A 21,073-nucleotide genomic window follows, 5' to 3' on the forward strand; every position below is an offset into this window, starting at 1 on the left:
TTTGGAGGCAGCAAGAATAGAAAGGGAAAATAACAGCCGTAAAGACCAGCTTCCAACTGAAACCCACTAAGGCTAATTAAAAGATGGAAATCTGAAATGCGCTGAAGGCACACAATAAAGATGATTGAAAGTGTGTTCCAGGCAATTTCACTTCATAGACTGTAGTAGCACAGGACAAACCAGACCCAAATATCTATAGAAAGTCCAAAATAAATCCATTCGGTTTTCATCATTCTCATGTACTTTTAGGGGCAGATTTATCAAGGGTCGAATGTTTATAGTAATGGAAGTTTTTTTAGGGATGCACCGAATACAGGATTCGGTTCGGAATTCGGCCTTTTTCAGCAGGATTTGGATTCAGCCGAATCCTTCTGCCCAGCTAAACCGAATCCTAATTTACATATGCAAATTAGGGGCAGGGAGGGAAACCACGTGACTTTTTCTCACAAAAAAAAGTAAAAAAATTTTCCCTCTCCCATCCCTAATTTGCATATGCAAATTAGGATTCAACTCGGTATTTGGCCGAATATCTAGCGAAGGATTCAGCTGAATCCAAAATAGTGGATTCGGTGCATCCCTAGTTTTTTTTTTTTTTTAATTCCCATAACTTCGAAATTTGAATAAATAAAGACCAAACGAAATCTATTTAAAAAAAAAAAAAAGTTTGCTGGTGAAAAGGCTGTATTGGATCATTCGAATCGAAGAAAGATCGAATTCGATTCAAAAAAGTCCACCAATTGACTCCATATGGGTTCTAGGAGGTCCCCCATAGGCTAAAACAGCAATTCAGCAGGTTTTAGATGGTGAATGGTCGAAGTCGAAGTTTTAAAGAGACAGTACATGATAAATTTCAATATTCACATTTTTTTCAAATTCGAATTCAATCCCTGGGTGGGGCTTTTTTAGACAGTTCTGCACATAGCAGAATGGGTAGCAAAGCACTACCAGCTAAACATTATTACAGTGACTTTCCTCTAACAATAAAAGTTATTTCATATAGGCTGTATCAAAGTCCTTGGCCTAAAGATGGGCACCCCTGGTTAATAGCACAAGTGGGGAAAAAAAAGTTAAAGGGATTCTGTCATAGGAACAAAATATATATATTTTTCTACAAAATGAATCAGTTGCTTGCACTGCTCCAGCAGAATCCTGCATTGAAATCCATTTTTTAAAAGAGCAGATTTTTTTAATATTGTATTTAAACTTTTAAATTTGACATGGGGTGAGGTATGTTGTCAGTTTCCCAGGTATCCTCAGTCATGTGACTTGTGCTCTGATAAACTTCAATCACGCTTTACTGCTGCACTGCACGTCTTATCACTAAACTCCCTTTCCACCCAGCAGAACAATGGCAAGGTAACTAGATAACAGCTCCCTGACACCTGCATTGCTTTCAAAATGCTCCCATGCAGTCAATAGTAAAAATCCAAGTCCAGCTAACTTAAACGCCATCTAAAGTAAAAAAAAATATCCCATTTTTACTTTCTTTAATGAAAAAGAAACATATCTTCAATATACTTTAATTAAAAAATATGTAAGAAAACCTGACTGTATGCAGTGAAATTCTCCCTTCATTTACTGCTGTTGATAGGAATTGTCAGACGGTCCCTAACTGCTCTGCAGGGGAACAATCATACTTATGGACAGCAGGGGTCACTTTACTTCCCAGACATGCAGAACTCAAGCAGCTTTGTTTGTTTCCCTCTAGAGCAGTGGGCGACTGTGTACAGATTGTATTTTATTTTTGCCTTTAGTGTTTCCAACTCCAGCTGCAGGGACATAGATCATGGAGCCAGATAAACAGAGCTTCTATTTGGAGGATTATTTTGCTGCAGCCACTGCTTCTGCAGAGTTGGAGAAAGTTTGTATTAAACAATACAAAAACTATAAAATCCACATTAGATTATATGACAACACAGATCCCAGTGCAGTCTGTATATTCTGATTATTAATCAGTCTTGCTGTATCGGCTTCTGGCAGATATTATTTGACTTGTGCTGTTTTGATCATTTATGACAATCCCTAAGCAGCCCAGACCTCACTGAGCATGTGCACAGTCTTGGTCTTGCAAAGATGTTTAAAGTTGGTCCCCCCTGTGGCCAACTTTGAAAGCATAAATTATTTGTTTGATTAGTCTTGTGGTGCAGTAAGTCCATGTTTATGTTTAGTATACAAAATACAGCATTTCTAGCCTTATTCTATTTTAGACTTTACTTCCCCTTTAATAAGGCCGCGGCTCATTGACGGACTTAGACCTTAATCTAAGTCAGGTGAAGTGAATTCCAGAGTTCTATAAATATTCTGACCCATGTAATCTTTTTATGGAACGGCCATGGGCTCCTCTTATGAAGCAGAGTAAGTATCTACAAAACATGGGAAAGCTATAAAAATATAAATAAATGCAATTTGTAGGAAAGGACATTTAAAAAAATAAATAAAGTGGAAATGAAATCAAGACACTTGCAGAATAGTAAGGTCAAGAGTGCCCTTCCCTTTAGCTAGAATGGGAGACGCATGTGGGACTAGCCCAGTGGTGTGTTGTTTAAAATATATGAATATGTATGAAAATATGAAGCAAAAAAAAAAAAACATTGCTAAATGTTACCATAACCATTGCTAAATGTCAGCCACTAGCACAGGAAACTGTCTGGCTGTTCAACAACTTCTTCTAACAAAGGTAATGTTGATTTATGGACGACACACTCATTTCGAATGGAGCGGAAACAATGGTTACCACTTGTTACATACAGATACTATTGCATTTACAAACCTCTTTACTACAGTGTCACACTTAGTTTTCCAGTATGCTCGCAGCTGATAAGGTCAATAATTTGAACCTCCTTATAATATGCAAGACCTGGTAATAACATCCTTATAAACAGAGTTAAGCAATGTAATGTGTGTCACATGACTCATTGAAACCTGTGTATGACAAGCAATGTACAGTCCTGCAGCCTCATGCCTTTATATAGTAATGGAAATCATCAGTCACTTATAATACAATAAAGGGTACATTATTCCTTATATCAGGGATCCCCCAACATTTTCAAAACGTGAGCAACATTCAGAAGTAAAAGGAGTTGGGGAGCAACACAAGCATGAAAAATATTCTTGGGGTGCCAAATAAGTGCTGTGATTGGCCATTTAGTAGCCCCTATGTGGATTGTCAACCTACACTGAGGCTCGGTTTGGCAGGGCACCTGTTTTTATGCAACCAAAACTTGCCTCCAAGCCTGGAATTCAAAAATAAGCTCCTGCTTTGAGGCCACTGGGAGCAACATCCAAGGGGTTGGAGATCACTGCCTTATATAATACACAAGAACCATGAACGTCCTGCAAAGTATAACCTTATAACTGAAGCTTATTAATGTGATGTCACATGACTCACTGAAACATATGGACCCCTTGCTGTCAAATATAAGGATATTAGATCACTTTGGACTTCCATGCCCGGTATATAAAAGGTACTTGGCCTTCATCCTTGTGTCTTTATATGGTCATGGAATTCCTTGATGTCTTCTAATATCCTTATCATTTACAACAAAGGGTGTGGGGTTGTATAATAAATAAAATCAGAAGTGTGTCGGCACTCCAACTTGGATAGATTGGGTGCAGGGTGGAAAATTAAATGTACATTGGTAGAAGGTTCTGCACTCCGTAGCGTGAAAAAAAATGGAAATGTATTCTCAAGCACTGTGCATTCCAACATTTCAGTCCTTGTTGGGAACTTTATCAAGGATCCTTGATAGCGAAGGAAACCTTGGATCCTTCTACATACATGGGGCTTTTCACCTTTGTTTGAGGTATTTGTCACTCTTGGGTTGGGTCCTGTACCATAGACCTGGTAGTTTAAGGGTTTTCCACAGCATTTTGGCTGTTACTAGCACTACACTCTTCTGGACAGAGTTCTCGGATGTTGTTCCTCAAATTAGGAATCACAGCCCCAAGTGCTCCTACCGCCACCGAGACAACTTTGACCTTACTTTCCACATCTTCTGCAGCTCCTCTTTCAGGCTTTGGTACTTCTCCAGCTTTTCATATTGCTTCTTGACATTGCCATCTCTTGGCTCCGCTACATCCATCACCACCACCTTCTTCTGGTCCTTGTCTTCTACCACCACAATGTCCACTTCCATCTGGATCTGGAGGCCCCACAAAATCTTAGCCCCGTTAATCTCCATGAGATGTAATCTCCCCATGTAGACTTTTATTGTACAGGACTGTGGGAATATGTTGGCACTTTATAAATACAGGTTATTAATAAATTAAAAAGGTATGGCATCTGTTATCCAAAAAGCTTTGAAATTTCAGTATGGTTATTGCCTATAAACTCTATTTTAATGAAATTCAAACACATTTCCTTTTTTCTCTGTAATAATAAATCAGTGCCTTTTACTTGATCCCAACTAAGATATAATTAATCCTTACTGGAGGCAAAACAATCTTAATGGGTTTATTTAATGTTTAATAAGTTTTTTTTGTAATTTTGTAACATATATTGGTATGTTTCCTTTAAAGGAGAAGGCATATTTAATTGGATAGGCACCTCCAAGTTATTATATATACTTAACTCACACCCCAGGCCGGTGCAGCAGACAGAGCGTTTGGCTTCCTTCTTCTTTCTTTAAATTTCCCGGGACGCATTCGCAGTAGAAAGAAATAGCCGACTTCTTTGTTAGAGCTTTTCACTCTAATGTGCCCCACGCAAAGTACGAAGAAGAAGGAATTGATCATTCCGTGGTGCTCGCTGGAATAACCCAGGGCCGGTGCAGTTTTCTCGATAGGAGCACCGGCCTGGGGTGTGAGGTAAGTAAATACAATCACTTAGGTGGTTTTAACTTTTGGCACCCGCAAATAAGAGCACATTTCCTTCTCCTTTAATGGCTTTCTTTAGCTTTAAAGGAGAATTAAAGCTTAACTAAATAAGTATCTAGAACTCGACACACTTGACACTTGACAAAGAGCACAGCTCGAAACATGTTGTGTTAAAATAAAAAACACAGTTTTTGCAGCAACCCACTGCGTCTGACTGAATTCATCACTCCTTTTCCTACAAGTATCTAGAAATGTTGTACATTATGTTTTTGGATTCTGTACCAGCCCAAGGCAACCACAGCCCTTTAGCAGTAAAGATCTGTGTCTCCAAAGATGCCCCAGTAGCTCCCCATCTTCTTTTCTGCTGATTCACTGCACATGCTCTGTGCTGCTGTCACTTACTGAGCTTAGGGACCCACTCACAATATACAGTACACATAGAATAGAAATGTCACAATACAAGGCTGATTAGTAATTAATACAGATAATTACTACATGGCAGCACAGAAACCAGTGCAATTAGCATCAGAATTTAATAATCAGCCCTGTAGCATCAGCTTATCTTACAGACCAACCTCATTTTCTGCTGGATAATTAGTGACGAGCCCTAAGCTTAGCTTCTCAACAGCTGCTCAGAGCCCACTGAGCATGTGAGTGTCACAGACACTTTCCAAGATGGTGACCCCCTGTGACAAGTTTGAAGTCCTGGATCATTGCTGCTATTGACAAGCTGAAACTTAAGGCTGGTGCAATAAGTTTATTATATAGAATATGGCATTTTTAGGCATTCATTTATAGGCTTTAGTTCTCCTTTAAAATAAGGTTCTCTTATCAAACACTATTCTTCATCAACTCAGGGAAGATGGTTACGTTTTAAACATGGTTATAGGAAATACAGTTATGGGATCTGTAATCTGGAAACCCATTATGCAGAAAGCTCTGAATTACCGAAGGGCCCTCTCCCATGAACTCCATTTTATCCAAATAACCCTAATTTTTAAAAATTACTTTTTCAGTAGCTTGTACTTGATCCCAACTAATATATAATTAATCCTTATGGGAAGCAAACCAGCCTATTGGGTTTATTTAATGTTTACACAATTTTATAGTAGGTATGAAGATCCCAATTACCGAAAGATCCGTTATCCGGAAAGCCCCAGGTCCCGAGCATTCTGGATAACAGGTCCCATACTCGGTCGGTGCACTGATGTAATGTAAAAGTCTTACTTTTTTTTTTTGCTTGAAAATTCAATAAAAAGATTTGAAAGTTAAAGGCAAACGCACAGATATCACATATACACATATCTACACCATCATCAAGTATATGTATAATTTATTTTTCTTTCCAGCAAAGAAAAAAAATAAAGGACACATATTTCATATATTTTCAAAGTTGCAAAAGAAATATATAAATTATTTGTATATCTTTGCATTTTTTTTTTTTTAAACATTTTGTCTTTCATTAGAAAAAAAAACAAACCAAAAACAGACACAAACAAAAAATTCCTGTTGTCCGCTCCTCCCTAAGCAGTGGCTTTGCAGAACGACTGCATTATTACGTCACGGGAACACCAAGAAGTCAACGACTTTGTTTATTTGTCATCACCGAAACTGTTTTTTTTTTTTTGTGTTCCAGCTTGCATCATTTTGTTAAGGTAGTTACTACGACCGACCCCGTGCTGGTCAGTGAAAGGCACATTAACATAACGCAGGTCTCTGATTTTTTTTTTTTTGGCAGAAAAAACTTACAAATGCCAAAGAAAATTTTGAAAACATTTTTTTCCTTGACCTTTAAACTGCAAGAGTCACTAGGGCTCATTTATAAAGCAACCAATCAGTGATTTTTTTTCAGGTAGAACATTGAAAGCAAAAATCTGATTGGTTGTCATGGGTAACTGCCCAGGTGCAAATTTGCCCAGTGTTTATAAATGAGCCCCACTGAATGGGTTTCTGCAGGGATAGTAAACTTGCAGCAGGACCCCAGGTCTTAACATAACGGGGGAAGATGGAAGGTGTTCGGTGCAGCTGCAGCAGGTTGGCTATGCCTGAAAATCCGCATCAATACAGCATAAGCGATAAGGGAAAACTTCTAAAATAGAAGCCCGCTCGAGTGACACCGGTCAACCGGATCATTTCTATTTTAGGTTTAGTTACCCTTTGAACAGGAATGAAAGGAAGGTGAAAACATTCCACTCGAAGAACTAGAGAAAGCAGACTTATCTCACAGCGGCTGTTCTTTCGACCAGAACAGATAGAGCAGCAACATGTAGGGAACCCCTGGGACGCCCCCCATATAGCGCAGGGACCCCCTACTCTCTCTAGAATTAGCTTAGACAAGGTATCAGGGAAATTACTCACTTCCTATATGAAGATCCTCACAAGGCCTGCTCTGTCAGAAATGGAGGAATATATATATATATATATATATATATATATATATATATATATATATATATATATATATATATATATATATATATATATATATATAATAACAAAAGAATACCACACTCATCAGGCTCAGAGTAACTGATTTTTAATAGACAAACAACATTTCGGAATTTCTTTTGTTTGTCAATTAAAATCAGTTACTCTGAGCCTGTTGAGTGTGGTATTCTTTTGTTATTTTGCACATTTTACATTTTAGTGAGTGCTCCTCCATGTTCCATATTATATATATATATATATATATATATATATACACATACACGCACCTATATATACTTTCTGCAGATACTTTACAGATTTGTGTGTGTGTGTATTTTAAAAAAAAATATATAGTTCAAAAAAGTCTGCAGAAGTGGAACTAAGTCTTAGATGGGTTTAGTGCTCCACTCCACTTTGTACGGATCTATATATATTAGGGATGCACCGAATCCAGGATTTGATTCCGGATTTGGCCTTTTTTAAGCAGGATTTGGATTTGCCCGACCAAACCAAGTCCTAATTTGCAAATGAGGGAAACAAAAACCAAGGAAATAAAAAACGGTTTCCCTTTCCCACCCGAAATTTGCATATGCAAATTAGGATTCAGTATTCAGCCTAATCTTTCACTAAAGATTCGGGGGGATCGGCTGAATCCAAAATAGTGGATTTGGTGCATCCCTAATATATATATATATATATATATATAAATACTCACTCACATTCATGTCTTTATCTTTTTCTATATAATGGAAGCTCTTGGAATGACCAAAGGGCCCCCCCTACTAATGATGGGACATAGAAGTACGAGGAGTCCCCTTTTACAGAGAACAATGAGAAGTGATCTTCTCGTCTATAAATCGTTGACTTCAGAGCAGCCTATTATCATCGGGGAATGAAAGACTTGCTGCAAAGTAGAGGTATTGCCATAAAAAAAAGGGGGGTTGAAGCCCCACCGTGGCAAACAAACAGTTGCATACGTGTCGGGTGGGGTCTTGCCTGTGGCAATGCATATACTACACTCTGTGCAGGGGTCTGTAGCCGTATTTATCAGAACACTCTCCCTGTTATACGTTATGTTTCTAGCACACTAATTATTGCTTTCTATATAGTGAGAAAAAAACAAACCATCAGGACAAAAGAAAAAGCTGTATAGGGTTAGTAAATGCGTCGTTGGTTCAATGCCCACCCTGGGGAGAGGGGTCTCATTCAATTACAATTCCAGAAAATTAGCAGAACCCACTGGGGCCGCTGGACTGCTAACGTGGATGGTTGACTTATAAAAATAGAACGATTTAGGAGTCGGATGCCTCCCAGCCATAAGTAACCATTGCTTGCCCTGCTGGTATAAGAACAGATCGGCATCCCAGATTCACCATCGTTGGGCTGAGTGGGGGGAGGGGGATTTTGGCAACTTAGGGAGGAACTCCACGATGCGTTTGGTGCCAACGACGAAATGCATGCGACGCGTCGGATGTTGTGAAGAAACAGGAGGTGAAGGAGAATCCAAATGTAAGAACTACATTTATCCAACTGTCGGATGAAAACGCAGTGAGATAATTGTAGTGCTTACATGCGATTCTCCTTTACCACATCCCACACGTCGCATGCGTTTCTTATATTGGCACCAAAGGCATCTGGAGTTCCTCCCGAATATGGGAACCCCCTTCCATCCCAATTATATGGAAACCTTATTTACACAGAGTCGCTGGTCTGATATACAGTGTTGTGCATGCAAAGGAAAAATACAGACAGTGAGTAGTCTCACCATTTCAGTTATATATAGATATATGCCACTAAGTCATATGAATGGGCTCCAATGGTGCGCGGTGACAATAAGGCACAGCTAATATAAACAACAACCTAAGAAAATCAAGTTAAAATATAGTTTGAGGTTTGGTTATTTTTGTTGCCGTTTTGTTTTTGTTACACTTTTTACATTGCGTACAAACACCCTAAAAAAGTTAAAACACAAGCGGGGGGGAACCGATTACGTCAAACCAAGGGGAAGTTAAGAGGAAATATTTTGTCTTTTTAAACAATAAAATGGTTAATAGAGTTGCAATGAAAATGGGAGGGGGAAAAGGAATTGTGATCACTGATCTGGGACCCCAGCGCGGCGTCTGCATAGGTATCACAGCATTGAATTTTGGGAAATTCGCAATTCTGGTACCTATGAGCGTTTTAGTTCTGGTCTTGTGCTTAAGGCTTGAGAGGCCTCTTTACACCATTGAAAGGAAAAAGTATATATAATATATAATTTAAATTTCATTCATCTTTGTTTTTATTTACTGCTGTACTTTTATATATATATATATATATATATATATATATATATATATATATATATATATATATATATATATATATATATATATATATATATATATATATATATACACATATATATACACACATATATGTGTGTGTATATATATATTTATATTATCTATTTTTTTTTTTGTTTAGACAGCCAGAAATCTCAGTGCAAAAAGTTTTGTTTTTTTTTTTCCTTTTTCTTCGTCTCTTAATAGGGAGACTTTCACAAACAGAATCGTCGTTTTTTGCTCAATTGTCCCACTGTCCTCGTTCCTAAGGCGAAAGGGGCTTGGTCTTGTTTTTCTGTCCACAAACAGACGGACGCGGATCTTTGGATGGGCAGTCAACTCTTTCTGCTGTAAAGGCTGACGGAGGAAGGACCGTTTCTCTGAAAGAGGAAACCAAACCAGCTTCAACATTGGTTTATATGGGGAGTGAGACAATTTGCAATTGGTTTTATTTTTTTATTATTTGTGGCTTTTGAGTTATTTAGCTTTACAATAACAATTAAAGGAACAGTAAAAAATGTAAGTGTTTTAAAGTAATGAAAATAACATGTAGTGTTGCCCTGCACTGGTAAAACTGCTGTGTTTGCTACAGAAACACAACTATGGTTCATATAAACAAGCTGCTGAGTAGCAATGGTGGAAATTTAAAAAAAGTCTATATGGCACAGGTTAAATAGTGGATAACAGATAACACCATTATGTTCTACAGAGCTTATCTGCTGTGTAACCTGAGCCTTTTCTCCTTTGAATGGCTGCCCCCATTGCTACACAGCAGCTTATTTATATAAACAATAATAGTGTTTCTGAAGCAAACACACCAGTTTTACCAGTGCAGGGCAACACTGTATTATATTTTTATTACTTTAAAACACTTTTATTTTTTGATTTTACTGGTCCTTTAAGGATGCACCAAAATCCAGGATTCTGCCTTTTTCAGCAGGATTCGGCCGAATCCTTCTAACAGGCCGAACTTGGGGATTTGTGAGTTCGGCCGAATCCAAAATAGTGGATTCGGTGCATCCCTAATAACAATACATTTTTACAGATCATTTTTTTTTTTTTAAATGGGGTTAGTGACCCCCATCTGAAAGCTGGAAAGAGTCAGAAGAAAGCAAATCATTCAAAAACTAAAAAAAAAAGAAAAAATGAAGACCTATTGAAAAGTTGCTCAGAATTAGCCATTCTATAACATACTAAAAGTTAACATAAAAGGTGACCTGCCCCTTTAACCTCAGTCAGATGGATTGAACCATTATGGCAAGGAGAACCCTAAACACACCCAACTGCTGGGGAGACATAACCTTGTGCAGAGCAGATGTGCCCCCGGATCATCCTTCCACCCACAAGTAATGGGACTAACCTAATTTGTATTTTCTGTTGGAGGAATTTCTGTGCTCGGTCTGTCTATAAGAGTCGGCTGCTGCACCGGATTCTGTACATTACTGTGCGAGGCAATGGATTCTCTAAAAAAGAAAAAAAAAGAAAAAAAATCTGCAAAATCTGCAAATGTGTGGCACTTGGAAACAGACCATTTTTCAAATTAATTTGAATTACGTTTCAGCATTAAAGGGATACTGTTATGGGAAAACATTTTTTCAATTCTGCACTGAAATCCCTTTTTCAAAATAGCAAACAGATATTTTTTATTTAATTCTGAAATCTGACATGGGGCTAGACATATTGTCAGTTTCTCAGGGGCCCTCGGGTCATGTGACTTGTGCTCTGATAAACTTCAGTCACTCTTTACTGCTGTACTGCAAGTTGGAGTGATACCACCCCCCCCCCCTTTCCCACCCAGCAGCAGAACAGAACAATGGGAAGGTAACCAGATAGTAGCTCCCTAAGGGTCAGAGTACTCAGACAGATTTGGGGAGATTAGTCGCCCAGCGACAAATCTTCTCCTCGGGGCGACTAATCTCCCTGAACTGCCTTCCCACTGACGGCAGGATGGCACTTGGTGTGAATCATTTTCCAATGTCGCCCGAAGTTGCCACACGAGTGCCAAGCCGTCGGCGATTTACATTTTAGTCGGCGGGAAGGCAGTTCAGGGAGATTAGTCATCCCGAGGACGTGCCCTGACCCAATTACAAGATAACTGCTGCCTGGTAGATCTAAGAACAACACTCAATAGTAAAACCCAGGTCCCACTGTGACACTAAGTTATATTAAGTAGGAGAAACAACAGCCTGTCAGAAAGCAGTTCCATCCTAAAGTGTTGGCTCTTTCTGAAATCACATGACCAGGCAATATGACCTGAGATGCACCTACACACCAATATTACAACTAAAAAATAAAAAAACACTTGCAGGTTCAGGAATTAAATTTTATATTGGAGTGAATTATTTGCAGTGTAAACAGTGTCATTTAGAAATAAAAAGGACACCATACAAATCATTTAAGAATCCCTTTAAGTATCCCTTTAAGTAACCAAAGCAAGACATTGCTTTAACATCTGACTCCTTTTACATCTGAATGTTGCTCACAGCTTTAAAAGGTTGGGGGATCCCTGTTCTAAAGAATTACATTGCGGCCTTTTCTGCAGTTCTATGCTGCCACCAAGCGGTGGATATTTATCTAAAGATTTAAAGAGACCGTTGTTGAAGGCATCTCTTTCACATCAGCAAGAACAGAGACAGTAAATATTTATTGTTACATCATCTACAGCTGCCCAGAGAAATACACCATTGTTCTCTCTCGTCAAATAACTACAAATCATCATAAAAAAAAAAAAGGATAGAACTAGGGCATTGTATTAGCTAGTATTGCAGAGAATGTTATAAATAGGTGAAGCTGCTGGGAATCTACCAGTTCTAACAACCAATAGGAAATGACAGGCCCTAGGAATGACGTGCAGCATAACAACTTGTACCCTCATAGGACTATCCCCTATCTTACAGCTTGTGGGCTAAACTCTACCCCTAAGGGACAGAATTGTGAAAAGGTAAGTCACTTCTTTAATAAAGGTAAATGTTGAACTGCAAGCAGATGTATTACACAAAAGCTGCAGCAGAAGAGTACCTGTCGCATGTTTCTGTCGCAGCTTCGAGTTGCGATGTGGATTCATCAGTTTCACCATTCCAAGTCACCCTGCTCTCTGTTCCATCTCCTGCCTGGCAGCTAGAAGTCCCTGGCATTGGATCTTTCTCTGCACCGCAACAGGGAGCCTCTGCTGGACTTTCCTGGGATTCACCCAAACACACAGAGGTTTTGGAGGTTTCTAATAAAACAATCAGTTAAAAGGAAACATTTAAAAGTTCTGCTATACTTCAGCATTCTGATCATAAAGAAAATGAATCGTATAACAAGAAGCAAAAAAGGATATTACAGGAATGGGACGGGTTATCCAGAATGCTCGAGACCCGGGGTTTTTCTGGATAAGGGATCTTTCTGTAATATGGTTCTTCATGCCTTAAGTCTACTAGAAAATCATGTAAACATTAAATAAACCCAATAGGCTGGTTTTGCTTTCAATAAGGATTAATTATATCTTCGTATGGTTCATGTACAATCTACTATTTTATTATTAAGGAAAAAAAGATTTATTTTTTTAAATTTAGATTTTTTAGATAAAATGGAGAGCATGGGAAATGGCCTTTCCGTAATTCTGAGCTTTCTGGATAATGGATCTAGGGATGCAACAAATCCAGGATTCAGCTTTATCAGCAAGATTCGGCCGAATACTAGTGCAAGGCATATGTAAATTAGGGGTGGGGCGGAAAATCACAAAACAAGGAAGTAAAAAATGTTTTTCCCCTTCTCATCCCTAATTTGCACACAGATTCAGTTCAGTATTCGGCCAAATCTTTCGCGAAGGATTCGGCCAAATCTTTCGCGAAGGATTCGGCCGAATCCAAAATAGTGGATTCGGAGCATCCCTAAATGGATCCCATACCTGTATATCAAATTCCTTAAATTAAGAATGATCGTTTTTCTTTAAAAAGTTATGCAGGGACGATAAAGTTTACTAGTACAAATCTCCTAATTACGGGTCGTCTCCCATAGACTCCATTTTATCCAAATATTTTATAAATGATTTCCTTTTTCTCTGTAATAATAAAACAGTAGCTTGTACTTGATCCCAACTAAGACATAATTAATCCTTATTGGAGGCAAAACAATCCTATTGGGTTTATTTCATGTTTAAATTATTTTTTAGTAGACAAGGTAGAGAAATCCAAATTATGGATAGATCCCTTATCTGGAAAAAAAACCCAGATCCTGAGCATTCTGAATAACAGGTCCCATACCTGTACAGACACTTCATTGTAGGGATGCACCTAAACCACTATTTGGGGATTCGGCTGAATCCCTGGTGAAAGATTTGGCTGAATACTGAATCCTTATTTGCATATGCAAAACAGGGGCAGGAAAAAAAAAAAATCTTTTGTGAGTAAAAGTCATGTGATTTCCCTACCCGCCCCTAATTTACATATGCAAATTAGGATTTGGTTCGGCCAAGCACAAGGATTCGGCTGAATCCGAATCCTGCTGAAAAAGGCCGAATCCTGGGCGGATCCCGAACCGAATCCTGGATTTGGTACATCCCTATAGAGAGCGATCTATGAAAGCCTCCTGTAAGGCAAATACACCATATACACAAACTGCCAACTAGTATGTAGGCACAACTCCTGATCACTTCAATTGGCTATTTAAAGAGATACCGACACCAGAATTAAAAAATTTTTTTTTACATCTATCATAAATATTGCCTTAGAAAGCTACATAACTTTGCCATAAATGAATTGGCGGATGCTTTTACATTACAATCAACATGGCCTATAGGTAACTTTTAATATAAAAAAAAAAAGTAGTTTTTTAGTGTCAGTATCACTTTTTAAGTCACACCAATCACTGCCGACATAGGTGTCACATCATCAATATCTAGTGGAAAAGCCTTCACCTGAACTTCTTGTGGGGAGTAAAGACTGGCCAGCTTCATATTAACAGCCATGGTTTTGGAATAAAAATGTGGCACATGCATTGCGTCTTTATACTGAGCCATACTCACTTTCTTCAGCAGATAATGTTGTGTTCAGCTCTTCCTGAGGTAAAGGTTTTTCTGAAATGACTGGGGTCTCCCTTTGTACAGCTGTCTGGGAACTAAATACAAAGCAAAAATAGGTCACATGGGCCCCAAATTGGCATTTAGTAATTATTTAACACCCTTAAAGGGGTTTGTTCACCTTCCAAACACATCTTCCAGTTCAGTTGGTTTCAGACACCAGAAAAAAAATACTTTATTTGAATTAATTTCTATTTTTTACCTACTTACATCTTTCTAAAGCAGCTTGGGGGGGGGGGGTCGCCGACTCTGTAACTGTTCTAAATTGATACATTAGTTGGTACATTTCTTATCTTTGTCAGAATCCCCAAGTTTCATTAAAGGGGTGGTTCACCTTTGGTGTGTTATAGAATGGCTAAGCAACTTTTCAATCTGTCTTCATTATTTATTTGTTACAGTTTTTGAATTATCTGCCTTCTCTTCTGACTCTTTCCAGCTTTCACATTGGGGGGGGGGGGTCTCCAGCTTTCACATTGGGGGGGGGGGGGTCATTGACCCCATATTGAAAACAAATGCTCTGTAAGGCTACAAATCTATTACTATTGCTACTTTTTATTACTCATCTTTCTATTCAGGCCTCTCCTATTCATGTCATCTCTTATCCAAATCAATGCCTGGTTGCTAGGGTAATTTGGACCCTAGAAACTAGATTTCTGAACTTGCAAACTAAAGAGCTGTGGAATAAAAAGCTCAAAAATAACTCAAAAACCACAAATACTAAAAAATGAAAACCCAACTGCAAATAGTTTTAGAATATCACTCTCTCCATCATACTAAAAGTTCATTTAAAGGTGAACAATAGTGATGTGTGAGGCTACCGCAAAAAACTTGGGGTCGGGTTCAGGCAGAGCACTTCCTTCCTCGCTCCGGGCTGCAACCTTATACTGCCGACTTCAGCTCCCTGAATTCATAGACTCGCAGGGGTAGGGGGGGGTCAGATCTAGAAATACAGGGGAAGAAGCGACCCGGGTTCGGAAGGGGCGGGTTAGGGTCGGGTTGAGGGAAACTCTAGTCACTAGTGAATAACCCCTTTAAAGGCAGCTGTTAGAATTGATACAATAGTTGCTAATATTCCACAGATGCTGCTGAGAAATGTATCAAATAATGGAACAAATTGTATCAGTTCAAGATCTGTTCCTGGATCATAGAGCTGCCAGACTGAAACACCAGAGACAGGAACATTCAACTTTAAAGGAATAGTTCAGTGTGAAAATAAAAATAAGATAGGCTGTGCAAAATAAAAAATGTTTCTAATATAGTTAGTTAGCAAAAAATGTAATGCATAAAGGCTGGAGTGACTGGATGTCTAACATAATAGTCAGAACACTACTTCCTGCTTTTCTAACTCTGAGTTAAGGTGGCCATACATGGAGAGATCCGCTTGTTTGGCGGATCTCTCCCCGATTTGCCCTAGGGGAGAGGGTAACGGGTGGTCGGATCGCGGGACCGCATCAACGAACAGATGAGGCCGCTATCCGACAGGATTTTTAGTCCCGTCCAATTGACAACTGGCCGACAGATATGATCCACGTGCCCCCCCCCCTCAAGTCTCTGATTGGTTACCAGGGTAACCAATCAGTGGAAACAAAGACAGCTGAAAAGCAGGGAGTAGTGTTCTGGCTATTATGTTAGACATCCAGTCACTCCAGCCTTTATACATTACATTTTTGGCTAACTAACTATATTAGAAACATTTTTTATTTTGCACAGCCTATTTACCCAGTTTTTATTTTAACACTGAACAATTCCTTTAAACTTCAAATTTGAAAATAAAAAGCAATTGTAAAAAAAAAAAAAAAAGGCTTCATTTCTGGTGAACGTTATGAAAACAACTGAAAGTAAGTGGCAAATTTATTAAGGGTCGAATAGTAAATTGAATTCAGATTCTCTAATGTAAATTTGAATGTGAGATTTATCACACCTCGACCCTGGAAGTAATTCTAATTCGAATATTTGTCACCTAAAACCTGCCGAGTTCATGTACAAGTCAATGGCAGAGGTCCGTGTAACCGTTTGAATATGTTAATTGCCTTCCTGAAATTCGAGGGAAAACTTGAAGGTTTGGGTCTGGATTATACGATCGAATATTAGACAAATTTTTTCTTAAATAACTTCCCATTCAAGTTGTGAGTATACTCAAATTTATTAGAGTAAAATAGATTTGAAATTTGAACTTTGATAAATCTGCCCGGTAGTATTGGAAGGTGAACGATCCCTTTAAAATGAACTTGTCATAAATTAGCCAGATTCCCCCCACATTCAGGATACTGAAACCATCAAGTTTATTGTTTGCTAATTAGCAGATTAGTTGTTTCCATGAAAAATAAAAAAATTTCTTGTATGTGAAACAAAACAAACCAACCTATTTTTCTCATTGAAGTCAAACCAGCCTTCTTGCTGACTTGACTGGGAAGCAGAACCGTCCCACACAGAAGAGCCTGTATCCGGCGTGCTGGCTGATGGAGATGAAGGGGGGTTTGCCGGTGTGGAATCAAAAGTTGCAGTCCAGTTTGACTCTGAAAAAGCACAACAATGAAACTGTTACTTAAAGGGATACCGTCATGTGAAAAAAATTTTTTTTCAAAACACATCAGTTAATAGTGCTGCACCAGCAGAATTCTGCACTGAAATCTGTTTCTCAAAAGAGCAAACAGATTTTTTTAAATTTAATTTTGAAATCTGACATTGGGCTAGACATATTGCCCATTTCCCAGCTGCCCAAAGTCATGTGACTTGTGCTCTGATAAACTTCAGTCACTCGTTACTGCTGTACTGCAAGTTGGAGTGATATCACCCCCTTTCTTTACCCCCAGCACCCACAACAGAACAATGGGAAGGTAACCAGATAGCAGCTCCCTAAAGCTGGCCATAGACGCAAAGATCTGATCGCACAAATCGAGGATTCGTACGAGAGTCCCGACATTTTTCGTCCGGCGGAGATCAGTCGTTTGGTCGATTGGACAGGTTAAAAGATTTCTGTCGGCTGACGGTAATATCTCTGCATGTATTGCCAATCGTATGATTTTCAGAGGGAGACTGTCACTAGCTTTGGTCGGACATAACTTTCGTACGATTGCTGTCAGGGGCAGAACATTGCTGATCTGTTCTTTTGTAATTTATTTGATCTGAATGGTTAGTGACAGGTCGGGAGATGGGAAAGTTCGAATGTGCGATCGGATCTTTGCGTCTATGGCCAGCTTAACACAAGATAACAGCTGTCTGGTAGATCTAAGAACAACACTCAATAGTAAAATCCAGGTCCCACTGCGAAATATTCAGTTACATTGAGTAGGAGAAACAACAGCCTGCCAGAAAGCAATTCCATCCTAAAGTGCTGGCTCTTTCTGAAAGCACATGACCAGGCAAAATGACCTGAGATGCACCTACACACCAATATTACAACTAAAGAAAATACAAATATAATATTCAGAGCAAGCTCACCAAATTTCGTTGTTGGCTTCTTCCACAGGTATTCTGTGTATAATACCCAATAGTTCAATGCATTCAGTAGTTTGTGGAACAAATCCAGGGCAGCAACTTGTCTGCAAAGTTCTTTATTGGGAAACTGAGTTCCCAATAAAGAACTTTGCAGACAAGTTGCTGCCCTGGATTTGTTCCACAAACTACTGAATGCATTGAACTAAAGAAAATACACTTGTTGGTTCAGGAATGAAATTTTATATGGCAGAGTGAATTATTTGCAGTGTAAACAGTGTAATTTAGAAATAAAAACTACACCATAAAAATCATGACAGAAACCCTTTGAAAAAGCAGCTGAAGGTGCCATATTGGCCATCCTACTTTCAGCATACAGTTCTTATCGCTAGACTGTTATCCATTTCCCTGTAATAAATCCCTTTGTGGCAGAACAATCCTATTGGGCCGACAGGCCATTTTTTGTGATCCTGTATACAGTGAAACCTCGATTTTAAGTACCCTGATTTTAGGTACACGATTTTACGTTTCCCGGCATTTTACATTTTTCATTTGTGGCAATTTCAATGGGTGCATTGCCCTGATTTTAAGTAATGTTTTCCCGGATTTTGTATCAAAATTTTGTCCTGATGTTCCCAAAAACTGCTTTTTTAACTCTATGAATGTTATTATTTGTGAAATAAAGATGTTTAAAATAGTAACCAGATGTATATTTTGCCATGGTTCTGCCTGTAAATGGTCAATGAGTCTGCTTCTTATACAGTCCTGCACCAATCACTTATTGCTTTAGCTTGTGTATGTGACTGACTGTCAGTCACATATACAACAACACAGTCACAAGACTGAGAGTCTTGCACATGCCCCCCATAGTGTAACATTAACACTGCGATGTTTAACCCTTGTTATTACCACACTAAATATTGTATCTCAAAGTAAAACGGACTCCTGTGCTTATATCCTTTCAGTACTTGAAGAAAAAGTTACTTTAACACATTTCCCTGATTTTACATTTTCCCGGATTTTACATCATTTTTTTCTGGTCCCCTGAAAAACGCAAAATGGGGCTTCTACTGTAGTTCTAAAATGTTATCTGTTGATATGACTATGTTACTGGATGCAGGAGCCATAAAGAAGAGGCTTCACAACTCACAAACATAACACTAGAGAGTGTGGTACAACAGGTGTATGTGTTTCTTGCTGTTCAGTCAGGGGGGCAACTAGTCACATATTGTGGAGGGCCAGCCAGTGTAAAGTCCGTTACCTTCAAGAGTTTCTGGAGCTGACTCCCCGTTACGATCACCTCCACCAGAATCTTCCTCCTCCTCATCAGAATCTCTGCTTCCTTCGCTGTCAGTGCTACCACAACTCCTAATAAAGCAATGAAAAAGACAGTGTGGATACAGTTGATGGATGGTTAAGAAACATTAAAAGACCACAATTATATTTCCCTTCACAAGTCAATACAGGGGATCACCTGACACTGTTCTATGGCATCTCTCTGATCAGCATATCAAAAAAAAAAAAGTTGCTGTCACTGTGTAGAGTTGCTGTCAAAGTCTTATTTAGTTGGGAGTTCCATCAATCTTGCCATAATTCAGAGACTTCTGGTCACATGTCTACTTACTTTTGGATGAACAAACAGGAGAACTTTGGTTGGCCATAAGTGGGCAGGCTACTTTTCTATTGATCTAAACCCTATGTAATGTGCCTTTTACATTGGTTGAAGTCCTGTGTAATGTGTCTCTCTCTAATTGGATATGGTCCTGTGTGATGTAATTTATTTAATATATCTATATATTGGTCTATGGCCCTGTGATGAGCTTATCAATGATTGGATAAGTCTCTGTGTGATGTAATGTAAATTTTATTGATCGACATCTATAAAAGGATTGTAACGAGGGGAGACCAACAGATTATAATTAAGTGCCCACTCAGGCACGAAACACGTTAGGCTTATGTTTGTCCCAATAAAGTATTTTTTAACTTTATTAATACTCGGGCTACTGCTTTAATTATAGTGGGTCTCTTCCCACCTTGAAATTGTACAGCCTCTGGATCAATAGACGGAAATAGATGTTTTTCCTTTCCTATGTTCCGATCATTCACGAAAAGAGCACAAATACTTGAAACAGCGGAAAATGAAGAGGAGCTGCAACTCTGCATCTGCCAATGCACCATACATTGGCCAACATTGATGCTATGGCAGATGATAGATTCAAAACTGGCTGATTCCCAAACTGACCATTATCAATAGAACATGCATATCAGTCATGATCAGCGGGCGTCCATACACCTAGCAATAATCATACAAAATGTCTTTTCAGAGGATACACACCTTCATAGGATCTTGGAGCGGGGGAAGCTACTACTGATGGAATTAGGCTGTCACACAGAGTTGGTTACTACATTAATACTGCTCCAAGTAGCAAGTGCAGTCAACCAATGAATTTAATGGCAAGTGCCTGTCACACAAGGGGAGGATTTCTGTTAGAAACCACTCAGATGTGCATAAATGGCCTGATCTATCCTATCTGATTGGAAATGGAATATGAGTGAGTGATCCAGGCATTCTTCTTACTGCTGAAAGATCAGATTTTCTTAACAGCCTATTGAGTCTGACTCCAGAAAAGCTATAGGTATAGGTTCTGTTTGATGTAATTTAATTAATATCTCTCTATTGGTCTGTGATGAGCTTATCACTGATTGGATAAGGCTCTGTGTGATGTAATGTAAATTCTATTGGTTCGACACCCTTATAAAAGGATTGTACGGAGAGGAGACCAACAGCCTATAAGTAAGTGCCCACTCAGCGAAGGGAAGCGAGTGGTCCTGGCATTCTTCTTACTGCTGGAAGATCAGATTTTCTCAACAGCCTATTGAGTCTGACTCCAGAGAAGCTATAGGTATAGGCAAAAACGAACCCATAATTATGTACTTTATGTGGTGTAAACTCAAACAGAAAGGTCCTGCCCAACAGGCAAAGACTGGCATATGGAGAGGAGAACATTCT

At 38.8% G+C, this 21,073-nt stretch overlaps 1 protein-coding gene across 4 annotated transcripts in view; it reads right to left on the reverse strand.

Annotated features, from left to right (window-relative positions):
- Positions 1–9,728: 9,728 nt before the first annotated feature.
- The window catches only part of ppp6r1.L (protein phosphatase 6 regulatory subunit 1 L homeolog), a 72,879-nt gene continuing 61,534 nt past the window's right edge, over positions 9,729–21,073 (reverse strand). For 2 of the 4 annotated variants that reach the window (XM_041568371.1, XM_041568370.1), the window contains 5 exons: positions 19,325–19,431; positions 16,991–17,144; positions 14,575–14,666; positions 12,585–12,783; positions 9,729–9,946 (listed from right to left, as the gene is read on the reverse strand). In XM_041568371.1, the coding sequence (XP_041424305.1) occupies positions 9,832–9,946; positions 12,585–12,783; positions 14,575–14,666; positions 16,991–17,144; positions 19,325–19,431 (667 nt within the window). In that variant the 3' untranslated portion in view covers positions 9,729–9,831. 4 annotated transcript variants of the gene reach the window in all.

The sequence above is a fragment of the Xenopus laevis genome, chromosome 7L, assembly GCF_017654675.1.
Source record: "Xenopus laevis strain J_2021 chromosome 7L, Xenopus_laevis_v10.1, whole genome shotgun sequence".
In the NCBI taxonomy this organism is placed as follows: domain Eukaryota; kingdom Metazoa; phylum Chordata; class Amphibia; order Anura; family Pipidae; genus Xenopus; species Xenopus laevis.